The 20,816-nt window shown below is 44.8% G+C and overlaps 1 protein-coding gene across 7 annotated transcripts in view; it reads right to left on the minus strand.

Annotated features, from left to right (window-relative positions):
* Positions 1-20,816, minus strand: part of LOC139368488 (pleckstrin homology domain-containing family G member 5-like) — a 74,776-nt gene that overhangs the window by 51,589 nt on the left and 2,371 nt on the right. For 3 of the 7 annotated variants that reach the window (XM_071107441.1, XM_071107439.1, XM_071107440.1), the window contains exon 2: positions 216-292. In XM_071107441.1, coding sequence (XP_070963542.1) covers positions 216-292 — 77 coding nt within the window. Of the gene's footprint in view, positions 1-215; positions 293-8,017; positions 9,128-20,816 lie in introns of those variants that run through there. The other 4 variants (XM_071107443.1, XM_071107437.1, XM_071107436.1 and 1 more) reach the window with 3 other exon arrangements.

Genomic DNA, 20,816 nt, shown 5'->3' on the forward strand with positions numbered 1-20,816 from the left:
ATTCTAGATACCTTTACGAGGGTAAAGGTCTTATGGGGTCAAGCTGGACCTCATGTAGCATACGAGTTCTGTCCAAACGGACAATCCAAATGAAATAAAGTTACACACTGATCTCTACTCACTGTGGATTTATTTGATAATGATTTGGGCTCAATGAATCAGGTTCAAAGCGATAATCCCTAACTGACTGGCCCATCCCAGGATGTGAGTCTTACCTTCGAGGCCTGTCGACGGTCAGGGCACTCAGGATGCTGGCACACCACCCAGTCCTCCTCCTGAACAGGCTTCTCGTCTGGAACACACAGCAGAGGAAAGACCATGAGAAACACACACCTCTGTAGAAGATCACACACACAGACCTAATAAATATGTCACCCTCGACCACTGCTACTCTAACTTCCGCGATGCATACAAAGTCCTCCCCCGCCCTCCCTTCGGCAAATCTGACCACGATGCCATCTTGCTCCTTCCGTCTTATAGGCAGAAACTCAAACAGGATGTACCAGTGACGAGAACGCTGGTCCGACCAATCGGAAGCCGGCTTCAAGAAGGTTTTGATCATGCGGACTGGAATATGTTCCGGTCAGCCTCAGAGAAAAACATTGACCTAAACGCTGACTCGGTAAGTGCGTTTATAAAGAAGTGCATTGGAGATGTTGTACCCGCTGTGACTATTAAAAGGAATCCAGCCACGTCACAGACACAGACGTTATGCTTCCAGACAAACTAAACACCTTCTTTGCCCGCTTCGAGGATAATACATTGCCACTGTCGCGGCCTGCTATCAAGGACAGCACCACCCCCTCTCCTTCTCCATGGCTGACGTGAGTCCTTCAGTCAAGGATCATATCAACTCCGCCTTACCGGTCACCCTAGATCCACTTCAGTTTACATACAGCCCCAATAGGTCCACAGGTTTGCAGACGACACAACAGTAGTGGGCTTGATTACCAACAATGACAAGAAAACCTGCAGGGAGGAGGTGAGGGCACTCAGAGTGTGGTGTCAGGAAAACAACCTCTCACTCAACGTCAACAAAACAAAGGAGATGATCGTGGACTTCAGGAAACAGCAGAGGGTGCACCTCCCTATCCACATCAAAGGGACAGCAGTGGAGAAGGTGGAAAGTTAAGTTCCTCTGCACATCACAGAAACTGAAATAGTCCACTCACGCAGACAGTGTGGTGAACAAGGCGCAACAGTGCCTCTTCAACCACAGGAGGCCTAAAACATTTGGCTTGTCAACCAAAACCCAGACTAACTTTTACAGATGCACAATCGAGAGCATCCTGTCGGGCTGTATCATAGCCTGGTACGACAACTGCACCACCCTCAACCGCAAGGCTCTCCAGTGGGTGGTGCGGTCTGCACAACGCATCACCGGGGGCAAACTACCTGCCCTCCAGGACACCTACACCACCCGATGTCACAGGAAGTCCAAAAAGATAAATCAAAGACAACAACCACCCGAGCCACTGCCTGTTCACACCGCTACCATCCAGAAGGCAAGGTCAGTACAGGTGCATCAAAGCTGGGACTGAGAGACTGAAAAACAGCTTCTATCTCAAGACCATCAGACTGTTAAACAGACATCACTAACTCAGAGGCTGCTGCCCACATTGAGACCCAATCACTGGACACTTTAATAAATGGATCACTAGTCACTTAACACAATGCCACTGTAAATAATGCCACTTTAATAATGTTTACATATCTTACATTACTCATATCACATGTATATACTGTATTTTATACCATATATTGCACCTTGCCTATGCCGCTCATCCATATACTTACATGTACACATTCTCATTCACCCCTTTAGATTTGTCTATTGGGTAGTTGTTGGGGAAATTGTTAGATTACTTTTTAGACATTACTGCACTGTCAGAACTAGAAGCACAAGCATTTCCCTACACTCACATTAACATCTGCTAACCATGTGACCAATAAAATTGGACTTGAAAACATACTGTAAACCCATCAGGCCTGAGAATGCTCTATATATAGGGTGTAAGAGTTCACTTGAAAGACCGAGAAAACGGCATTGTTGCCAAAAGTGTCCAGACATGACAGAGCTGTACTGCAATAACTTTCCAAGAAACTTGGAACAGCAGACCTGTCCACAATGACGACTGTGTCTCTCCCACTCTTTCTTATACTCCATCTTGAGTATATAATATGTTAAACAACAGGCTCCGGGATCAATGACGAACATCCCATCTAGCCAACGAGAATCCATGTAAAGACAAGTGGTGAGTGGCTAGTGCCAGCCAAAAGTGGTTTTGAATAAGAAGCACACAGACTGCAGAAATCTCAATATCAAAACGGATTCCTTCACAAAAACACAGGAGCAACCAGAAACTAAAACATACCCAGTTCTGAGCCCAAAAGTTAACTCTCTGTTTGTACATGAGCTACAGAGAGAGGACCTCAAAAGTACCTATTAACCTTCTTAAATGAGACAAAACAAGTCTTAAACCTCACTCACGCCAAGAAATAGGTCTGGATCAAGGGCTGCGATACAACTTACTAAAATCCCCCAAAACACACCTGTTGCTCTTCCACTACAGGCATGGCACAAGGCAGGGATAGCAGCAGGGCAGGGGCAATCCCTCCCAGAGTCTGTCCCTCCTGCCTTGCCTGGGAGCAGGCCGAGACGTGCTCTCACTCATCCTGGGCCTCTGCCAACACCACCTCTGTTAATGACTCCTTCTAGGTTTACAGGCAGCACACTGCCCAGGGAGACACACATTTTTATTCAGATTTTTTTCTTCCTTCGGGGACACTTTTCCTCCAACTACAAGTGTTTATGACACTTCCCTAGTCCTAAAGGCAACAATTTTGCACTGCAGAACCGTTTTCGGCCAGTGCAGAGGAAATGGAAAAGCTCCACTATGAGGTCCGCAGAGGCAACCAGCCACAGAGGTGACCCAAGCTCCAGGTAATGGCCGACCAGGGGTCTGCTCCTTGATCTCTGACTCCTGACCCTGTAGCAACACTCTCTCACCTGTGAAGTTCATGATATTCTGTCTCTCATATAGCTAGCTGCCTATACCTCTGTGTACCATACCTTTACTATGGGACTCTTCCTCCCGCCCTCAGTCTTCCCCCTTTTGTCTCTCCAGCTCACTCGCCTCCCATCACCGTCTCTCCTGCTTTGGATCACTTTGTACCCTCGCACTCCACTTTTCCCTTTCTCTGCCTATTTGCCCCTCACCGCCTGTGTGTCTCTCTCTCTCTCTCTCTCTCTCTCTCTGATGAACAGGAATTCCTGAACTCAGCACTGCTGATTAAGCCAAAAACAAACAAACACAAGGCCACATGTGACAGCAGACAATGAGTTGATGCACACCGAAGAGACAGCAGAGCGTTCAGCCTGCACAGCCTTTCCCTTGCTCTCTCTACAGCTTCCCAGTGCCTCAAGTCGGAGGCATAACGTCAATAAACAAGACACAGCATTGAGTGGCAAGCAAGTCACTTTCATACAGCAATAAATAGAAAAGGGATGTGTAAGGCCATGATAATGAAAACGGGATATTTTGTACCATGGCCACAACTGGCTGAAGACCCCCGTAGCCCAGTCCGATCCTATGTGCTGTAATCAACTCTTCCATCATTGTCAAGTCAAAGGCCAACATCATGGTCAAAACGAATTGGATAAAGCCCTTCGAGTAGACCACCAGGCTACTAACTCTACCTCCCTCCCTCGTTCACCCATAAACCTTACATCACATCACCTCATTCTCCCTCAGACCCGCACAGCCTCACCAGCACAGCTCCATGTTTAGGCAGAGCGAGGCAGAGCCAAGAGTACGTTTCGCCGCAAGCCTTGAGCACACTTTTATGCGGAATGTTAAGAATGCCTCAGTCCTGCATTCAATTTGCTGAGCTTTGCCGTGGCACATCGGGCGTCTGAGGCTGAGCTATTCTCTGTTTGTTCCGTTTTATTCCCCCCTCTCTCATTTGAAAGGGGATTGAGGGAGGGCGATTGTCTGAGCCGGTTGCACACAGGCCAGGAAGAGGATTATTATGCAATGGCCGCCGTCGACCATCTCCTAGAAGACAAAAGAAAGATGGAGAGCTTGCTGCCCTGCCAGGGAACAAGGTGTTTCCTAGGCCTGGGGCTGGCAGAGATGTGTTGCACTCTATTGCGCTGCATGTGTCAGCATAGCTTATTTCAGTGTCAGAGGCGGGCTGGAAGGCACTGGGAAGGAACTCTGCATCTGCGCCAAATTGTCCCAGCAAGAAGCCCCATTACAAAAGAGATTCATTGTTAAGATGTCTTAACACTAAAGAGCATCTGCTATAAAAACACAAACACCTTTTCCCGGCGCTACCACTGTGGGATGTAACTGGGGAGGCAAAGATGAGGATGGGAAACGTGATGGTAAGGGTAAGCAACAACACATCCGCCACGCTAACCCTCAATACATGGGCCCCTCAGGGGTGCGTGCTTAGTCCCCTTCGGTACTCCCTGTTCACCCACGACTGTGTGGCCACGCACGACTCCAACACCATCATTAAGTTTTCCGACGACATGACTGTGGTAGGCCTGATCACCGACGATGATGAGACAGCCTATTAGGGAGGAGGTCAGAGACCTGGCAGTGTGGTGCCGGGACAACTACCTCTCCCTCAACATCAGCAAGACAAAGGACCTGACTGTAGCCAACCGGAAAGGGAGGCCTGAGCACGCCTCCATTCACATCAACGGGGCTGCATTGGAGCGGTTTGAGAGCTTCGAGTTCCTTAGTATCCACACCACTAAGGACCAAACATAATTCAAACACACCAACACAGTTCTGAAGAGGGCATGACAATGACTCTTCCCCCTCAGGGGGCTGAAAAGATTTGGCATGGGCCCTCAGATCCTGAAATAGTTATACAGCTGCACCATTGAGAGCATCTTGACTGGCTGCATCACCGCTTGGTATGGCAAATACTTGGCATCCGACCCTAAGGGTAGCGCGTACGGCCCAGTACATCACTGGGGCCAAGCTTCATGCCATCCAGGACCTCTATACTAGGCAGTGTTAGAGGAAGGCCCTAAAAATTGTTAAAGACTCACCCGCACGGCAAGCGGTACCTGAGCACCAAGTCTGGGACCAAAAGGCTCCTGAACAGCTTCTACCCCCAAGCTATAAGACTGCTGAACAGTTAAGAAAATGGCTACCCTTTCTATTTGCATTGACTCTCTTGCACACTCATTGGATTTTACCCACACACATACTACACTGACACTCCAACACACACACGCATATTAGCACACTTTCACACACACACTGCTGCTACTCTGTTTATTATATATCCTGATTGCCTAGTCACTTTTACCCCTACCCACATGTACAGGGCTCCCGAGTGGCACAGCAGTCTAAGGCACTGCACCTCAGTGCTAGAGGCGTCAATACAGACCCTGGTTCGATTCCAGGCTGTATCACAACCGGCCGTGATTGGGAGTCCCATGGGCGGGGCACAATTGGCCCCAGCGTCGTCCGGGTTTGGCCAGGGTAGGTTGTCATTGTAAATAAGAGTTTGTTCTTAACTGACTTGTCTAGTTAAATAAAAATGTAATAAAACATTAATTATCAATTATCTCACCCCTGCACCCCTTACCCCTGCACAATGACTCGGTACTGGTACTCCTTGTATATAGTCTCGTTATTGTTATTTTATTGTGTTACCATTTTCTTTTTTAATATTTAAAAAAATATATTAATTCTGCATTGTTGAGAAAGGGTTCGTAGGTAAGCATTTCACCTTCTACACCTGTTGTATTCGGCGCATGTGACAAATAAAATTAGATTTGATTAATTAGACCACCACCATTATTGAAACCCTGGCACTCTTGTAGCCTGGTCCAGATTTGTTTGTGGTGTTTTGCCAATTTCATAGAAGTTGGCAAAACCGCACAAACAGATCTGGGACCAGGCAAGTACTCTTGTACACTCGGCAGAAATGGTGGCCTGAGCGGAGCAGCCGGGGCTGCCTGGCTGGGCCTTGTTATTCCAGAGCAGCAAACGACGGACCAGCTGTTATTAATGGAGCAGCATATTCAGTGGCAGTCAGTGGGGCCTGAACAAAGTCATCCTGTTGATGTTGTTTTACCCCTGTAGTGGCACACACACATCTAAAAACACAGCCACACAGTGCTTCCTCCACTACCAAAGTCCCCAGCAGAGCACAACAATGAGAAACTATTTAGAACAAAAGAGAGGCAGATAGTGGAGGGTGGATCACTATTTGGATGCAGGAAGAAAACATGCATTTCACCAATTTGTTTGAGTTTCAGGCTGTGCCTGGATAACAGTGTACAACAACGTAGTTGAAAAGGGGAAATACATTTTTAGTTCAATCGAATGTTGAAAGAGACATAACTGAGAAATAAAAAAAATAACATTTAAAAAAGTGCCAAAAACACCACAAAACTGAAAGCATAATTCTGTCCAAAGTAAGAGTATTAGTGCACCAGCTTATAATACTCTTATAACCATATTTAAGAGTGTCATGTGGGATCATTCATTACATAAGCAGAATGTTTGAATGCCTTAATGTCTAACTGAGCAGCACCATACAACACCAGGTCATTTCAGTTGATTATTTAATGTGATTTGATCCCATATCGGGGCAAGTGCTATGGGATGAAATGGCACAGAGCGAAAGGGTGGAGAGGTATGTTCCTCCGTTATTGGGGCCTGCGTCCTGATTATAGGTTAAAGAATGCTACAGTAGGGTGTACTACATTCAGGGGATAAGGGGAGACGGAAAGGACTGCCCAAGCCACAGCCCCACAGTCTTAGAAAACAAAATGGCTACCTAAAATTTTCTTCTTTAAGTGTCCCTCAGCTGACCCTGTAGTAGAACCCTTTTTGGTTCCAGGTAGAGACTTTTTTTTGCAATAAATATTTATTCGATTTTTTTAAGAGCGCGCAGTCCCCTTCGGCAACCCTTACCCCAGCCTAGTTGAGAAATGTTTTCAGTAGCAGTAGAGTTGAGGCTTAATTACAAGGACTGTGGGACCAGGTAGGGATCAAAGACCTGCCGTTCAGTTCTATCTGTGGCAGTCAGACATTCCACTTCTTCTAGAACACAAAAGGTCTACTCTGCAGACACCTGAAGCTGCCCAGCGACTCAGCAGACAGAGCAGAGGCAGACCTCCAAGAAACTGCTGGCCGGGCTGGGTCTGGGAGGATTGGATAAGAGCATTCCTGTAGCCAGCCCTAGCCCAAAGTTATTACATCCCTTTTCCCTTTCACTAATGGCATAGAGGGCAGTGGACGGAGGAAAGCAGAAGCACTGAGTGGAGAAAGACAGTAACGCAATTCAGCTGTCCTAGTGTCAGTCCCAAAAGGCACCCTATTCCCTATATAGTGCACTACTTTCGACCAGAGCCTAGTCAAAAGTAGTACACCTTATAACAAAATAGGGTGTCATTTGGAACGTCGACCGACAGTATGCACTCACTCCTTCTTCTGTGGTAAATATTTCATCTCCACAGCAGCAGCTGTTCCTATCCCCATTCGCTTTTTGGCTACTCTCATTTGAGGTGCTCTCTATGCCAGGTCACTGAGTGTCGAGTGCTTTCCACGGACTGAACGGAAGAAGAGAGCAATGGAAAGAAAAGAAAAAGCTTTCCATGATGGTGCTGAAATTCTGGAGGTCAGATCTCTGATGTATAACCACATGGCATCGCCATCTGCTAGCAGAGCTACCGGCTACATTTCATTCTTCAAGTTGGTCAGTGTCATATGACAACGTGGCTGATTCAGATCAATTATACAACATCATAGGCCTAATAGTAAATGTCAAATGCTAGTCTTCATGGAGTCAGTTACCATGATCATCTTCCAATGGAATCAAATTCCCCCTGTCAGTGCCATTCAGTCTAAATGGAAGTAAGCATGCAATGAACATGTTATTACTCACATACCACACAATCAGCTAGGTCAAAGGTCCAGCCCTTGAATATATAATCGGATGCGTGTACTTATCCCGTTCGCTCGATCCTAATGCTTACCGCACAGATCATGGATGACGTCCAGAGAGGAAGACCAGGAGTAGTGCTCTGCCACCTGCTCGGTGAGGTAAGAGGGGAGGGTCTCCAGCTCATACGCCCCCCTCTTCTTCCAATACAGGAACATGGTAACCAACCCCAGAGTCTCCCTCACTCTCAACCCTAACTATGGACCTTAACTCTTCAACCTTACCTAAACAACCTACAAATCCTTTCTCCCGATCACTGTACTCGACTGACACTAATGCCACACCGACATTATGCATTATTTTACCCACAACTACCTACATCTTCCCTTCCTTGCTACATCAAACTCATCTCTGAATCCATCTTCAGACTCCAACTCTCCAATGTAGTCCAACTCTTCAAATCTGCCAACAGCTCATTCAACTTCATTCAAAAAAACTGCACCTGCAAAACTAGGCTATATTACCTCATCCCGCTCAACCACTAAACACTTGCTTTGAACCTTCTCTCCAAGCCATGCACCAGAGCTCCTCGCTTCATGTCCAACTGGGCATAAATGAGTCAAGATTTCCATTTTAACTGGGTTTTTCATTAGCTCTCTGAAGAAACCAAACCACCGTCTTGGTTTGAAAACAGTCTGTTCTTCAGATCCCTAACATTAAAACAGACAGCTCTGACACCTGACTCATCAACACCCTCCAGGATCTGGATTGTAGATCCAACCCAGCAGAAGAAGACAGGTCTAAACCCTCCACTCCAACTGTGCTCTGGTTTCAACACCTTGAAGAACCTAACGTATCCTCATAATCCCCCAAAAAACACCAACTAAAATGTTCTCTCTTTGGTTTTGGTAACTTGTCTCTTCCGGTTGCTCCTTCAGCCCTCCTGAAGTCAAGGTGTTATATAAGCATCCAAACAAAGAGAAGTCCCCTTCTGTCGTCCCCTTCAAAGCCATTCGCTTGAGCTCCTGGCTTTACTGTCGATGTCAAAACAAATCACTTCTCCTAAAATCTCACGCAGTTCCATCTTCCCAAGGTGAAAGTACTTTGTTACTGCAACCTAGTGATAATTATGTTGTCATCATCCTCCCTTCCTCCCCGACCTTCAAAAACTTCTCCTGTGCGACAAGCCGACAAGCTGTTGAGTGTCATAGCCTGTGTAGGATGTATGGATGATGGGGGGGGGGGGGGCATTCGACCCACTCCGTCAGACAAGCAATGTATTCATACAGAGGTGCATTGCTATGCATGCTGGGATTGGCAGTCTGGGGCCAATGGCTTTCTCACTGGACAACACAAAGATCTCTTTTAAATTTACTCCTACACAGAGAGCAGAACTTTCTTTATGTTTTGGGCAAACTGTAAAAGCCTGAAATATTTCTGCATTAATTAGGCTGGCTAGAACCTTGTTCTGTCTGTCTCCGGAAAGATTGATTATTTTCTTTATGAATGCAACAAGTCTGTGATGGCTATGTTCAGCTATTTCTGCGGAGGTACAGTAGTACAATACAGAGACATTGGGGAACTGTTTCTCAGAGAGAGAAGACAGACATAGTAAAAACCAAGGCCCTTTTGCAACAACAAAAAAAAAGGCCACATACAGACAGAAGATGGAACATTTCCGCTCTGCAAATCGAGGATGGTTTAAAACCACACCCGTAAGTCATCAAAATCCATTGACAAAACATTTTCTCAACGTCGCTCAAAAAGGTTGATTCGCTGTTATTATACCTCTGTAATAGGAAAATGGAATGAAATACCGTGAGAGCGCACTGTGCTAGCCATGGAAGGGAGGGACAATGTCACACAAAGACCCAAATGTCCAATTTTGGGATGACAAATTAGAGGGTAGGATGGGAGCCGATCTGCTCTGCCGCTCGGGGCTTTGCAGACATGTGGTAATCATCTGGAACAGCTTTGAGTGCACTGCTGCTTGCTATTTAATGATGAGACCAGTCATGGGCTACAGCATGACAACTAGTGCCTGCTGCAGCATAAGGGCCTATTTTCAGCCGCCTCCTGCAGAAACAAACGGAACTACTAGAGGAGGCATTTAGACAAGTAGTCTCCCATCCCTTTCATCATCTCCCAAACAACCTATACAAAGAAAACTGGCTTTTGAAGAGAACATGTCATTACTCTGCAAATTACATCCAATCAGATTGCCCATCCAGTCTTGTAGTTGAGAAACACACATTATTGAATAGAAGCTTGGTCCAGGGGAGTAAAATGAAAATCACTCATACTAACTACCAGGTATATAGTCTATATGAATCATCTCCTCTGTAAACTTTGAAGTATTAAATGGGGAGTTTGAGGAGGAATGAGTTTGATTGAGTGTGGGTACAAAACTGTAACTGGGGGAGTGTGTGTGTGTGCCGGAGGAGGAGTGTGAGTGAGAGTGTTGACAGAGGGAGTGCAGTCGAGCCGAAGGACTTGTGCGTGCCCATGTTGAGGAGGTTTGGGGTTATATTTAGAAAGGTGGCCCATCATAAAGGGACTGGTTAACTCTTCACCACCCAGGCCAGCTGCAAAGAGCAAGCGCCAGGGAATTGAAGGGAGGCCTATCCTATCCGAGCATCTGAACACCACGGAACAAACAACAGTAAATAGTACATCCAATGGCTTTGTCCTTCAGGGGCAAAAATGTGTTTTTTGACGTCTAGTATTAAGAATAACATTCGGACCAACAACAACAAAAAAGTGTGCTGAACTCAGATACACTAAGAAACAGGAAGCTTGTCTGTCCAGGAGAAAGCATTCAGACTGCTGCTTGCAGAGACAGGCCTGTGTTGCCTTCTATTGACTCTGCTCATAAAGAGCAGCAGCGCATCCACACGCAGAACTAGTGATGCAGATAAAAACTTTGCATCCTGGTCTTTGTTGTGCTTCTACATCAATGAGCATGTGCTGTGCCATTCAGAGACAATGCAACAGGGCTTTGGCACAGGCACGGCGAGGCAGCCCTTTCCAATGGATACGCTAGAGAGAGCAACCCTCCCATACACACGCAAACACGCCAAAAATGACTTTGTTTGTAAACGTAAATATATTCTAAATACATTCATCCCAATCAAAGACACCAGTACATCAGCTACCCCACTATTCATGTGCCGCAAAAATAAAAGGGTGTGATTGTGTGTTCATTCCCGCAGAGAAAATTGCTATCAGACATGCAATTTAAAAAGTCCATCTTGAAACCACCAGTTAAGAGGGACAAACAACTGGTATTGCTTCCTTCAGCTTGTTGATATGAAGAATCCTTTAATTGAAACGGCATGGCTGAAATTGCAGTGGGTCTACCCTCTGAAATCCTCGCAGACATCAAAACACTCATTCTCAGAGTGAAAATACGGTTATTGTCAGGGGGGCTCTAATGTTTATAAACAGTCATTTGGGCGTGTGTGTGTGTGTGTGTTTGTTTATAGAGGGACACTCTCAGAGGTAAACATTACCTCCAATATCTACTAACTTAATGAAGCACCATGTGTATGGCCTTAGGCTAGCCCCTTGTAATTATCCACTCGTTTCTGAAGAGCAGGGAAGCCACAGGTCCAATTTAACAGGGTGTGGTTCTCTCCAAGAGCCGTAGAGAATGACGGTTTAGAATTAATAGTGACCATCGACTCATTTGAAATGCATTACCCAAAGTGTGGTAATTAAACAACTTTTTATGTGCGTCCATAATGAGCCTGAACCAAAACAATACGAAATGCTCAGCTGGACAGATTGAGCACAGAACAGGACCTATAGGACTCAAATCCACATATTAAATGTAGATTGCTCCATTACTGAATTAATAGATTTAAAATCAGGATGATCTGGCACAAAACTACAACTCCGACGAGAGAATCTGATAACAAACTGCATCCTAACACACAATAGCCTCTGCTATCAAATAACGCATGTCCCATCTGACTGAAAGAGGTTGAGTGTCTCTACCTCCCTGAGGGTAAAAGGCTGTGTCACTGTGTCACCTGTAACTCCAACCCGAGATCCCCCAGTCACAGGTCTGGGTCTCTGAAGAACATCCCAGCTAAAACGAGGCTAATAGGGTCATTCCATTTGATTTCAATTACTTTTTGATCGCACCCCTTTTGATTTGAATTCCTCTTTCTATACATATTTGCAAAAGGTCAGAAAGTAACTTTTTGGACCTGAATGCAAAAACATTTTAGGAGATAGGAGGTGCTCAAAGTTTTGCATACCCCATCATGACACATCCATGCAAAATATAAATGATTGATATCATTTAAAATCTTAAAAACAGGGTTGACAAAGTATATTATAAATTTCTTGAAAAAAGTTTAATCCATTTTAGATTTTTTTTATTTTTTACTTTAACATAAATTATCTAAAAGCACGTAAAATTCTTTATTTATTTATTTTTGCATACATTGTAGTTTAGACCCTATTTTACATCATCTGAGGTGTTTGTGTCGTGCCCACTATCAGATGCTCTTGAATACAGGCTAGCTGTCCTGTACTAAAATGGGAATGGACAATTCAAATGGTAACAGAATGACACACATCCTTATTATAATTCCCCCCCCCCCCCCCAATTTCGTGGTATCCAATTGTTTTTAGTGGCTACTATCTTGTCTCATCGCTACAACTCCCGTACGGGCTCCGATACACAACCCAACCAAGCCGCACTGCTTCTTAACACAGCGCGCATCCAACCGTTCAAGCCCAGGTTGGAGCGAGGAGAGGGACGGAAGCAATACTGTTACAAAGTCTGATCCCATATCCTACACCTCCCCTTTACCTTTTATAGGACTATCCTGGGGAAACGGTTAGAGGCTTCAGGAATCCTTATGTCTCCTTAATGCTCATCGTCTGTGCAACATGAGACAGCGGATGGATTATAATCACTTACAATGTATGACATATCCTTCACAATTAGTGGTGCTATCACACTGGCTGGCTAATTCAACTATTTGGGTGATGAACGGGTGTACACCGCAATAGTGTTGCAAATATAGAGTAATCTTGGGCTAGGGTTTCGATTATTTACATTGGACATACTATGGTTACACATATGGTTAACATATCTTTACCATACTATGATTTCTGCAGCCTTGAAAGGCAGGCATCAACATGGCCGAACGAGAGGCTGCCAGCAATTTATAGAAATCGCTTTCTATGGGCCCGAACCTTTTTTCTATGAATACAAAAATCGCTTTCCACTGTGATAACTTATTTTCTGTGTGAGAACTTTTTGTTGTCATCAAATTACTGCCAAAAGTCAGGTGACCTACGCACTTCCAAATATGAAGTTGCAGGCTTGCCATATCTGTCATGCGCATCTCTCCTATGTGCAAATCTTTATGGCAGTAAGTTTACTTAAGGCCCTCGATTTACAAATACAAATCAAAAAGCTGTTTGTTATATCCTTCCTGTTTGGCCCTGTCCGGGGGTGTCCTCGGATGGGGCCACAGTGTCTCCTGACCCATCCTGTCTCAGCCTCCAGTATTTATGCTGCAGTAGTTTGTGTCGGGGGGCTAGGGTCAGTTTGTTATATCTGGAGTACTTCTCCTGTCCTATTCGGTGTCCTGTGTGAATCTAAGTGTGCGTTCTCTAATTCTCTCCTTCTCTCTCTCGGAGGACCTGAGCCCTAGGACCATGCCCCAGGACTACCTGACATGATGACTCCTTGCTGTCCCCAGTCCACCTGGCCGTGCTGCTGCTCCAGTTTCAACTGTTCTGCCTTATTATTATTCGACCATGCTGGTCATTTATGAACATTTTAACATCTTGGCCATGTTCTGTTATAATCTCCACCCGGCACAGCCAAAAGAGGACTGGCCATCCCACATATGCTCTCTCTAATTCTCTTTCTTTCTCTCCCTCGGAGGACCTGAGCCCTAGGACCATGCCCCAGGAATACCTGACATGATGACTCCTTGCTGTCCCCAGTCCACCTAACCGTGCTGCTGCTCCAGTTTAAACTGTTCTGCCTTATTATTATTCGACCATGCTGGTCATTTATGAACATTTGAACATCTTGGCCATGTTCTGTTATAATCTCCACCCGGCATAGCCAGAAGAGGACTGGCCACCCCACATAGCCTGGTTCCTCTCTAGGTTTCTTCCTAGGTTTTGGCCTTTCTAGGGAGTTTTTCCTAGCCACCGTGCTTCTACACCTGCATTGCTTGCTGTTTGGGGTTTTAGGCTGGGTTTCTGTACAGCACTTTGAGATATCAGCTGATGTACGAAGGGCTATATAAATACATTTGATTTGATTTGTTTGTGGATAGCTATTTACATTTGTGGATTGGTAATTTACATTTGTGGATTGGTGAGTTCAATTTTTGGGAAAGTGATTTACAGTTGTGGATCAGTGATTTACATGTGTGAATACATTTAGCATGATATTGATCTCATAGTCTTGACTGAATCAACCTGGGAAAAGCTAGTTAAACTAGCTAATGTTAGCTAGCTAGGCTAATTGAGGCTGCAGTGCATGCGCTCTCATCCTACAGTTACAAATAACTCCATTCAGAATATTAAGTAGCAGCCTATTGTTGTAGTCTCTCCTTCTCATTTGAATTAACTTTTAATTCAGTCATTTTAATTCCATCTGCCATCGATTAGATAGTTGCTTACACTTTGACACACACAGACGCTCTCTGACTGTAGCCTATTGCCACTTTGACGGCCAACAACAAGCCACATGCGCCACGCTCCACTCTCGTGAAAAGCAAGAGCAACACCATAAATTATAAACATTTCTCTCTCAACTGCAGCTGTCGCGTTTGGCTCTGTACGGGCCGATCCGGACAAGTCAGTTAAAATGACACATACCCGAGACAATCATATCAGATCTGACCCAGACCTGTGACATCCTTTTGAATTCTGGATCCGCTCAGGTACCAGATCGAGTCTCGGGTGTTCCGGTACCAGTGGATCCGTGAAGACCTCTACATGGATGTCTCATGGTAGAGTGTGGTATGCAAAATGGGGCAACTTTGAGTACCTCCATCTCCTAAACGTTTGGCATTCAGTTCCAAAAAGTAACTTTCTGACAACTTCTACCACAGGCAAATATGTATGGCAAGTTTTGTTCAATTAAAAGGGGTCCGGTTAAAAAGTGATTGAAATCAAACGTAACGACTAAATAGCCCCACAATCTGGGTGAGACCTGACAACAGAACAACGACAGAACAATGTAATCATTTTTGGTTGCCCTGGCCTCCCATGTGTTTTAAAGAGCCCTTTGTAAAAGAGAGTGGGATGATGGGAAAAAAATATGTGCGAGGGCTGAGGGAGGAGGAGGGGGGAATGACCTCCAGCTGTGAGAGCAGGTTTATGTCTATGACTTCATTGGTGGACATGACACATCTGGGAATGATAACACGTTCAGATGAAGCGAGGTAAAGGGCTGGTTTTCAGTGTAAAACCATACCACCTTTGCCACAATACTTGGTAGGCAGGCTACATCAGTCATTTCATCAACATTGAATTGTTAATAAATTGTTTCATATGTTGTTTTTCATCACATTAGTGGGTGACTGTCAATGCACCTAGATGGCAATCTAAACTGAACGCATCAATTTCAACTGTCAAAACATTCTCTAGGGTTCCTCTACACAGACCTGTTGAGTAGGAAATGGACACACTGGTAGTCACATACTTTGGAGGCTCTGGAACAGATGGGTATCATGCAAAGAGAAAGCAATGGGTTTAAACAGTCACATACCCATACCTATGGTCAATCCTTTTCTGCAGTGGAAGAAAAGAGATCAAAAATAAATAACAGAACAAAGCACCACAAGAAAAAAAAGATGGCGCCGGAGAGGATGGCTGATGTTGTTTCTATCTTATCTTTTCACTTATTTTTGTACATAATGTTGCTGCAACTGTCTCTTATGACCAAAAATTACTTCTGGACATCAGAACAGCGATTACTCACCACTAGGGTTGCACATTTTGGGGAATATTCAGAGGTGGAAACTTTCTGTGGGAATATATGGGAATTAATGGAAATGTATGCTAATTAATATTATTACCATTTAAATGTAGATGTTTTTTTGCATTGGATATATTTAGCATGTCATATGGAGACAGAAACATAAACATTTTACCTTATCATAAGTAGACATAATTGCAAATTATTAAATCCTTCCAATATAAATAAATAAAAACAAATGTAGTTACGAATTGAACTTTATTTAAATGAGTTGACTCTTCACATGGGATGATTTCACTGAACAACAAAAGGGAATATTGAATGATCCCCAATGATCCATCGCATCTTCCAAAAACATTTTCTGTAAAATGATAGTCTAGAAACTAAAGCTTTGGTTGTCTTCCTCTCAACCTTCCATGTCTTCTCCTTGGAACTCCTCAATGTCCACCTCTTGAACATCAGACTCTGAGGCCTCATCTTCACTGTCACTTTCCAACCTTGTTGAGGACGGCTCGTTGTCAGGCTCAAAAAGCCTCAAATTTGCTCGGATAGCCACCAATTTTTCAACCCTCGTATTGGTCAGCCTGTTGTATGCTTTTGTGTGTGCGTTCCCAAACAAGGACCAGTTAGGCTCTGAGGCGGCTGATGTTGGTGGGATTTGGAAGATGATGAGCCAACAGGGGAAAGAGCCTCAGATCCACAAAGTACCTTCCACCAGGTGGCTGATGAGATAGGTTGGCACGACTGCCTTATTGCATCTCCATCCCAAAGCCCTTGTTTGGAAGTGTACTTCGCCAGACTACCAAGAACCTTGCCCTCATCCAGGCCAAGGTGCCGAGACATGGTAATGATGACACCATAGGCCTTGTTGATCTCTGCACCAGACAGGATGCTCCTGCCATACCTGGGGTCCAACATGTACGTTGCGGCGTGTATGGGCTTCAGACAGAAGTCTTCACACTTTTTGATGTATTTCAGAACTGCAGTTTCCTCTGCTTGGAGAAACAGTGAAGTGGGCAGGGCAGTATGGATTTCTTCTCTTACATTGCAAGCAGTCTGAACATCAGACAGGATGGCATTGTCTCTCTCAATCTGTGCAATGGCTACTGTTATAGGTTTCAGGAGTTTCAGGCTGCTTACCAGTCTCTCCCAAAATATCATATCAGCAGACTGTGATAAGGACATTTCTTGGAGAGACTCCTTCTCCTCCAGAAGACAGTCACCCATGATGACAACACCACCCCCCACGGGTGTTGCTGGGCAGCTTCAATGTGATGCTCTTATTCTTCTCACTTTGCTTGGTGACGTAGATTGCTGCTATAACTTGATGACTCTTCACATACCTAACCATTTCCTTCACTCTCTTGTAGAGTGTATCCATTATTTTCAGTGCCATGATGTCCTTGAGGAACAAATTTAATGCATGAGCAGCACAGCCAATGGGTGCGATGTGAGGGTAGAACTCTACTTTAGACCAAGCAACCTTCATGTTCGCAGTATTGTCTGTCACCAGTGCAAATACCTTCTGTAGTCCAAGGTCATTGATGACTGCCTTCAGCTCATCTGCAATGTAGAGACCTGTGTGTCTGTTCTCCCTTGTGTCTGTGCGCTTGTAGAATACTGGTTGAGGGGTGGAGATGTAGTTAATTATTCCTTGCCCACGAACATTCAACCACCCATCAGAGATTATTGCAATACAGTCTGCTTTCTCTATGATTTGCTTGATCTGCACTTGAACTCTGTTGAACTCTGCATCCAACAAATGAGTAGATAAAGCATGTCTGGTTGTAGGGGTGTACGCTAGGTGAAGAACATTCAGAAATCACTTCCAATACACATTGCCAGTGAGCATCAGAGGTGAACTAGTTGCATACACAGCTCGAGCAAGACATTCATCAGCATTTCTCTGACTCCGTTCCTCCATTGAGTAAAAAACAACAACTTCTGATTCCAGGAGGACCACGAGCTGTTGCTATTGATAAGTCTGATTCATAATTTTCACCTCGAATAGAAGTAGAGGGATTTTGTCAGAGGTTGCTTGTTGTGAGCGCTGAGGGGACTTTATGCACTTGGCCAGATGATTCTGCATCTTTGTTGCATTCTTCACATATGATTTGGCACAGTATTTGCAAATGTACACAGCTTTTCCTTCTACATTAGCTGCAGTGAAATGTCTCCCCACATCAGATAGTGCCCATGGAATATTCCTGTAAAGATCAGAAAACAAATGGGAAAAAATATTTACAATTCCATGTACAGATAAATAGTTAAGCAGTTATCTTACAAAGGAGTTGTTTAATCTAAATGATTTAAAACAAAACATGTATGGAAACAAGTGAATTAACACTCCTCAGTTAGCAGGCTCAAACAAGCTAAAACCCACATGGTAGCAAAGACTAACTAGCAGAAATTGTTAACAAGTTAGAAATTATTTAAACACACTTTGCTGTAGGATACTATTTACTAGTTAACAAAAAAATCAGGTCATATCAAAGATATTCATCCCACTCAGTACTGTAATCAGAATTTACCAGAAAGCATGTAGTCCTTGGCTCGGACAGTATAGTAGTGTGGGCTCAATAGCATCTCATTAGTGTGCAAGATCTTGAGAATCACCTGTACATGTGATGGAAGAATACACTGTACATGCAGAGGGTTACAAATCCATTCAATTGGGGATAGTTTAACCAGAATATGCCGTAAGCCCAAGAATTGTCATGTATCCCACAAAAAAAAGGTTCACTGTTATAAGCTAACTTTTTTGATGAATTTAAGCAAAATTCCCCAGGCAAGTAGCACTGAAACATGCATGAGAGCATCAGCTGTTCCGGATGATGTGTGATCACGCTCTCCGCAGCCGACGTGAGTAAGACCTTTAAACAGGTTAATATTCACAAGGCCGCAGGAACAGACGGATTACCATGATGTGTACTCCAAGCATGCACTGACCAACTAGCAAGTGTCTTCAGTGACATTTTCAACCTCTCCCTGTTGGAGTCTGTAATACCAACATGTTTCAAGCAGACCACCATAGTCCCTGTGCCCATGAACACTAAAGTAACCTGCCTAAATGAGTACCAACCCCAACCCGAGCACTCACGTCTGTAGCCATGAGGACCTTTGAAAGGCTGGTCATGGCTCACATCAACACCATTATCCCAGAAACCCTAGACCCACTCCAATTTACATACCGCCCCAACAGATCCACAAATGATGCAATCTCTATTGCACTCCACACTGCCTTTTCACACCTGGACAAAAGAAACACCTATGTAAGAATGCTATTCATTGACTACAGCTCAGCTTTCAACAACATAGTGCCCTCAAAGCTCATCACTAAGCTAAGGACCCTGGGACTAAACACCTCCCTCTGCAACTGGATCCTGGACTTCGTGACGGGCCGCCCCCAGGTGGTAAGAGTAGGTAACAACATCCGCCACGCTGATCCTCAACACAGGGGCCCCTCAGGGGTGAGTGCTCAGTCCCCTCCTGAACTCCCTTTTCACTCATGACTGCACAGCCAGGCACGACTCTAACACCATCATTAAGTTTGCCGATGACACAACAGTGGTAAGCCTGATGACAGACAGCGACAAGACAGACTAAGGAGGAGGTCAGAGACCTGGCCGTGTGGTGCCAGGACAACAACCTCTCCCTCAACATGATCAAGACAAAGGAGATGATTGTGGACTACAGGAAAAGGAGGACCGAGCACGCTCCCATTCTCATCGACTGGGCAGCAGTGGAGCAGGTTGAGAGCTTCAAGTTCCTTGGTGTCGACATCAACAAACTAACAAGGTCCAGGCACACCAAGACAGTCGTGAAGAGGGCACAACAAAACCTATTCCCCCTCAGGATATTGAAAAGATTTGGCATGGGTCCTCAGATCCTCAAAAGGTTTTACAGCTGCTCCATCGAGAGCATCCCTGACGGGTTTCATCATTGCCTGGTATGGCAACTGCTCAGCCACCGACCGCAAGGCACTACAGAGGGTAGTGCAAACGGCCCAGTACATCACCGGGGCCAAGCTTCCTGCCATACAGGACCTCTATACCAGGCGGTGTCTGAGGCCGGCCCTAAAAACTGTCAAAGACTCCAGCCACCCTAGTCATAGACTGTTATCTTTGCTACCACATGGCAAGCGGTACCGGAGCGCAAGTCTAGTTCCAAGAGGCTTCTAAACAGCTTCTACCCCCAAGCCATAAGACTCCTGAACATCTAACCAAATGGCTTCCCAGACTATTTGCATTGACCCTCCCCCCTTTACGCTGCTGCTACTCCTTGTTATTATCTATGCATAGTCACTTTAATAACTCTACCTACATGTACATATTACCTCGACTAACCGGTGCCCCCGCACTTTGACTCTGCACAGGTACACCTTGTATGTAGCCTCGCTATTGTTATTTTACTGCTGCTCTTTAAATTATTTGTTACTTTTATTTCTTATTCTTATATATTTTTGTTGCCATTTCTTTTAACTGCATTGTTGGTTGAAGCATTTCACTATAAGGTCACCTGTTGTATTCGGCGCATGGGACAAATAAAAGTTGACTTAAAGACCAGAGAGAGCAGCAGAAAATGTCAGGAATATAAAAGGAGGAGAATAAAAAGGAAATCACTGGAGAAAAAGTGGAACAATATAGACATACACACATCCAAAGAAGGATGTTGAAACCAGAACGAGCCAAGAGCCAGTGACCCCTAAACACACCAGACAAAGGAGACCAGACATCTGCTCCCAGATTACACCAGACAGTGTGTTAAAAACAAGCTTAAAGGCCCAGTGCAGCCAAAACATAATTTTTCTGTGTTCGATTTACACTCACTGGACAGTTTATTAGGTACACCCATCTAGGATCGGGTCGGACCACCCTTTTCCTCCAGAACAGCCTGAATCGTTGAGGCATGGATTCTACAAGGT

This window comes from Oncorhynchus clarkii, chromosome 16, assembly GCF_045791955.1.
Source record: "Oncorhynchus clarkii lewisi isolate Uvic-CL-2024 chromosome 16, UVic_Ocla_1.0, whole genome shotgun sequence".
Taxonomy (NCBI): Eukaryota; Metazoa; Chordata; class Actinopteri; order Salmoniformes; family Salmonidae; genus Oncorhynchus; species Oncorhynchus clarkii.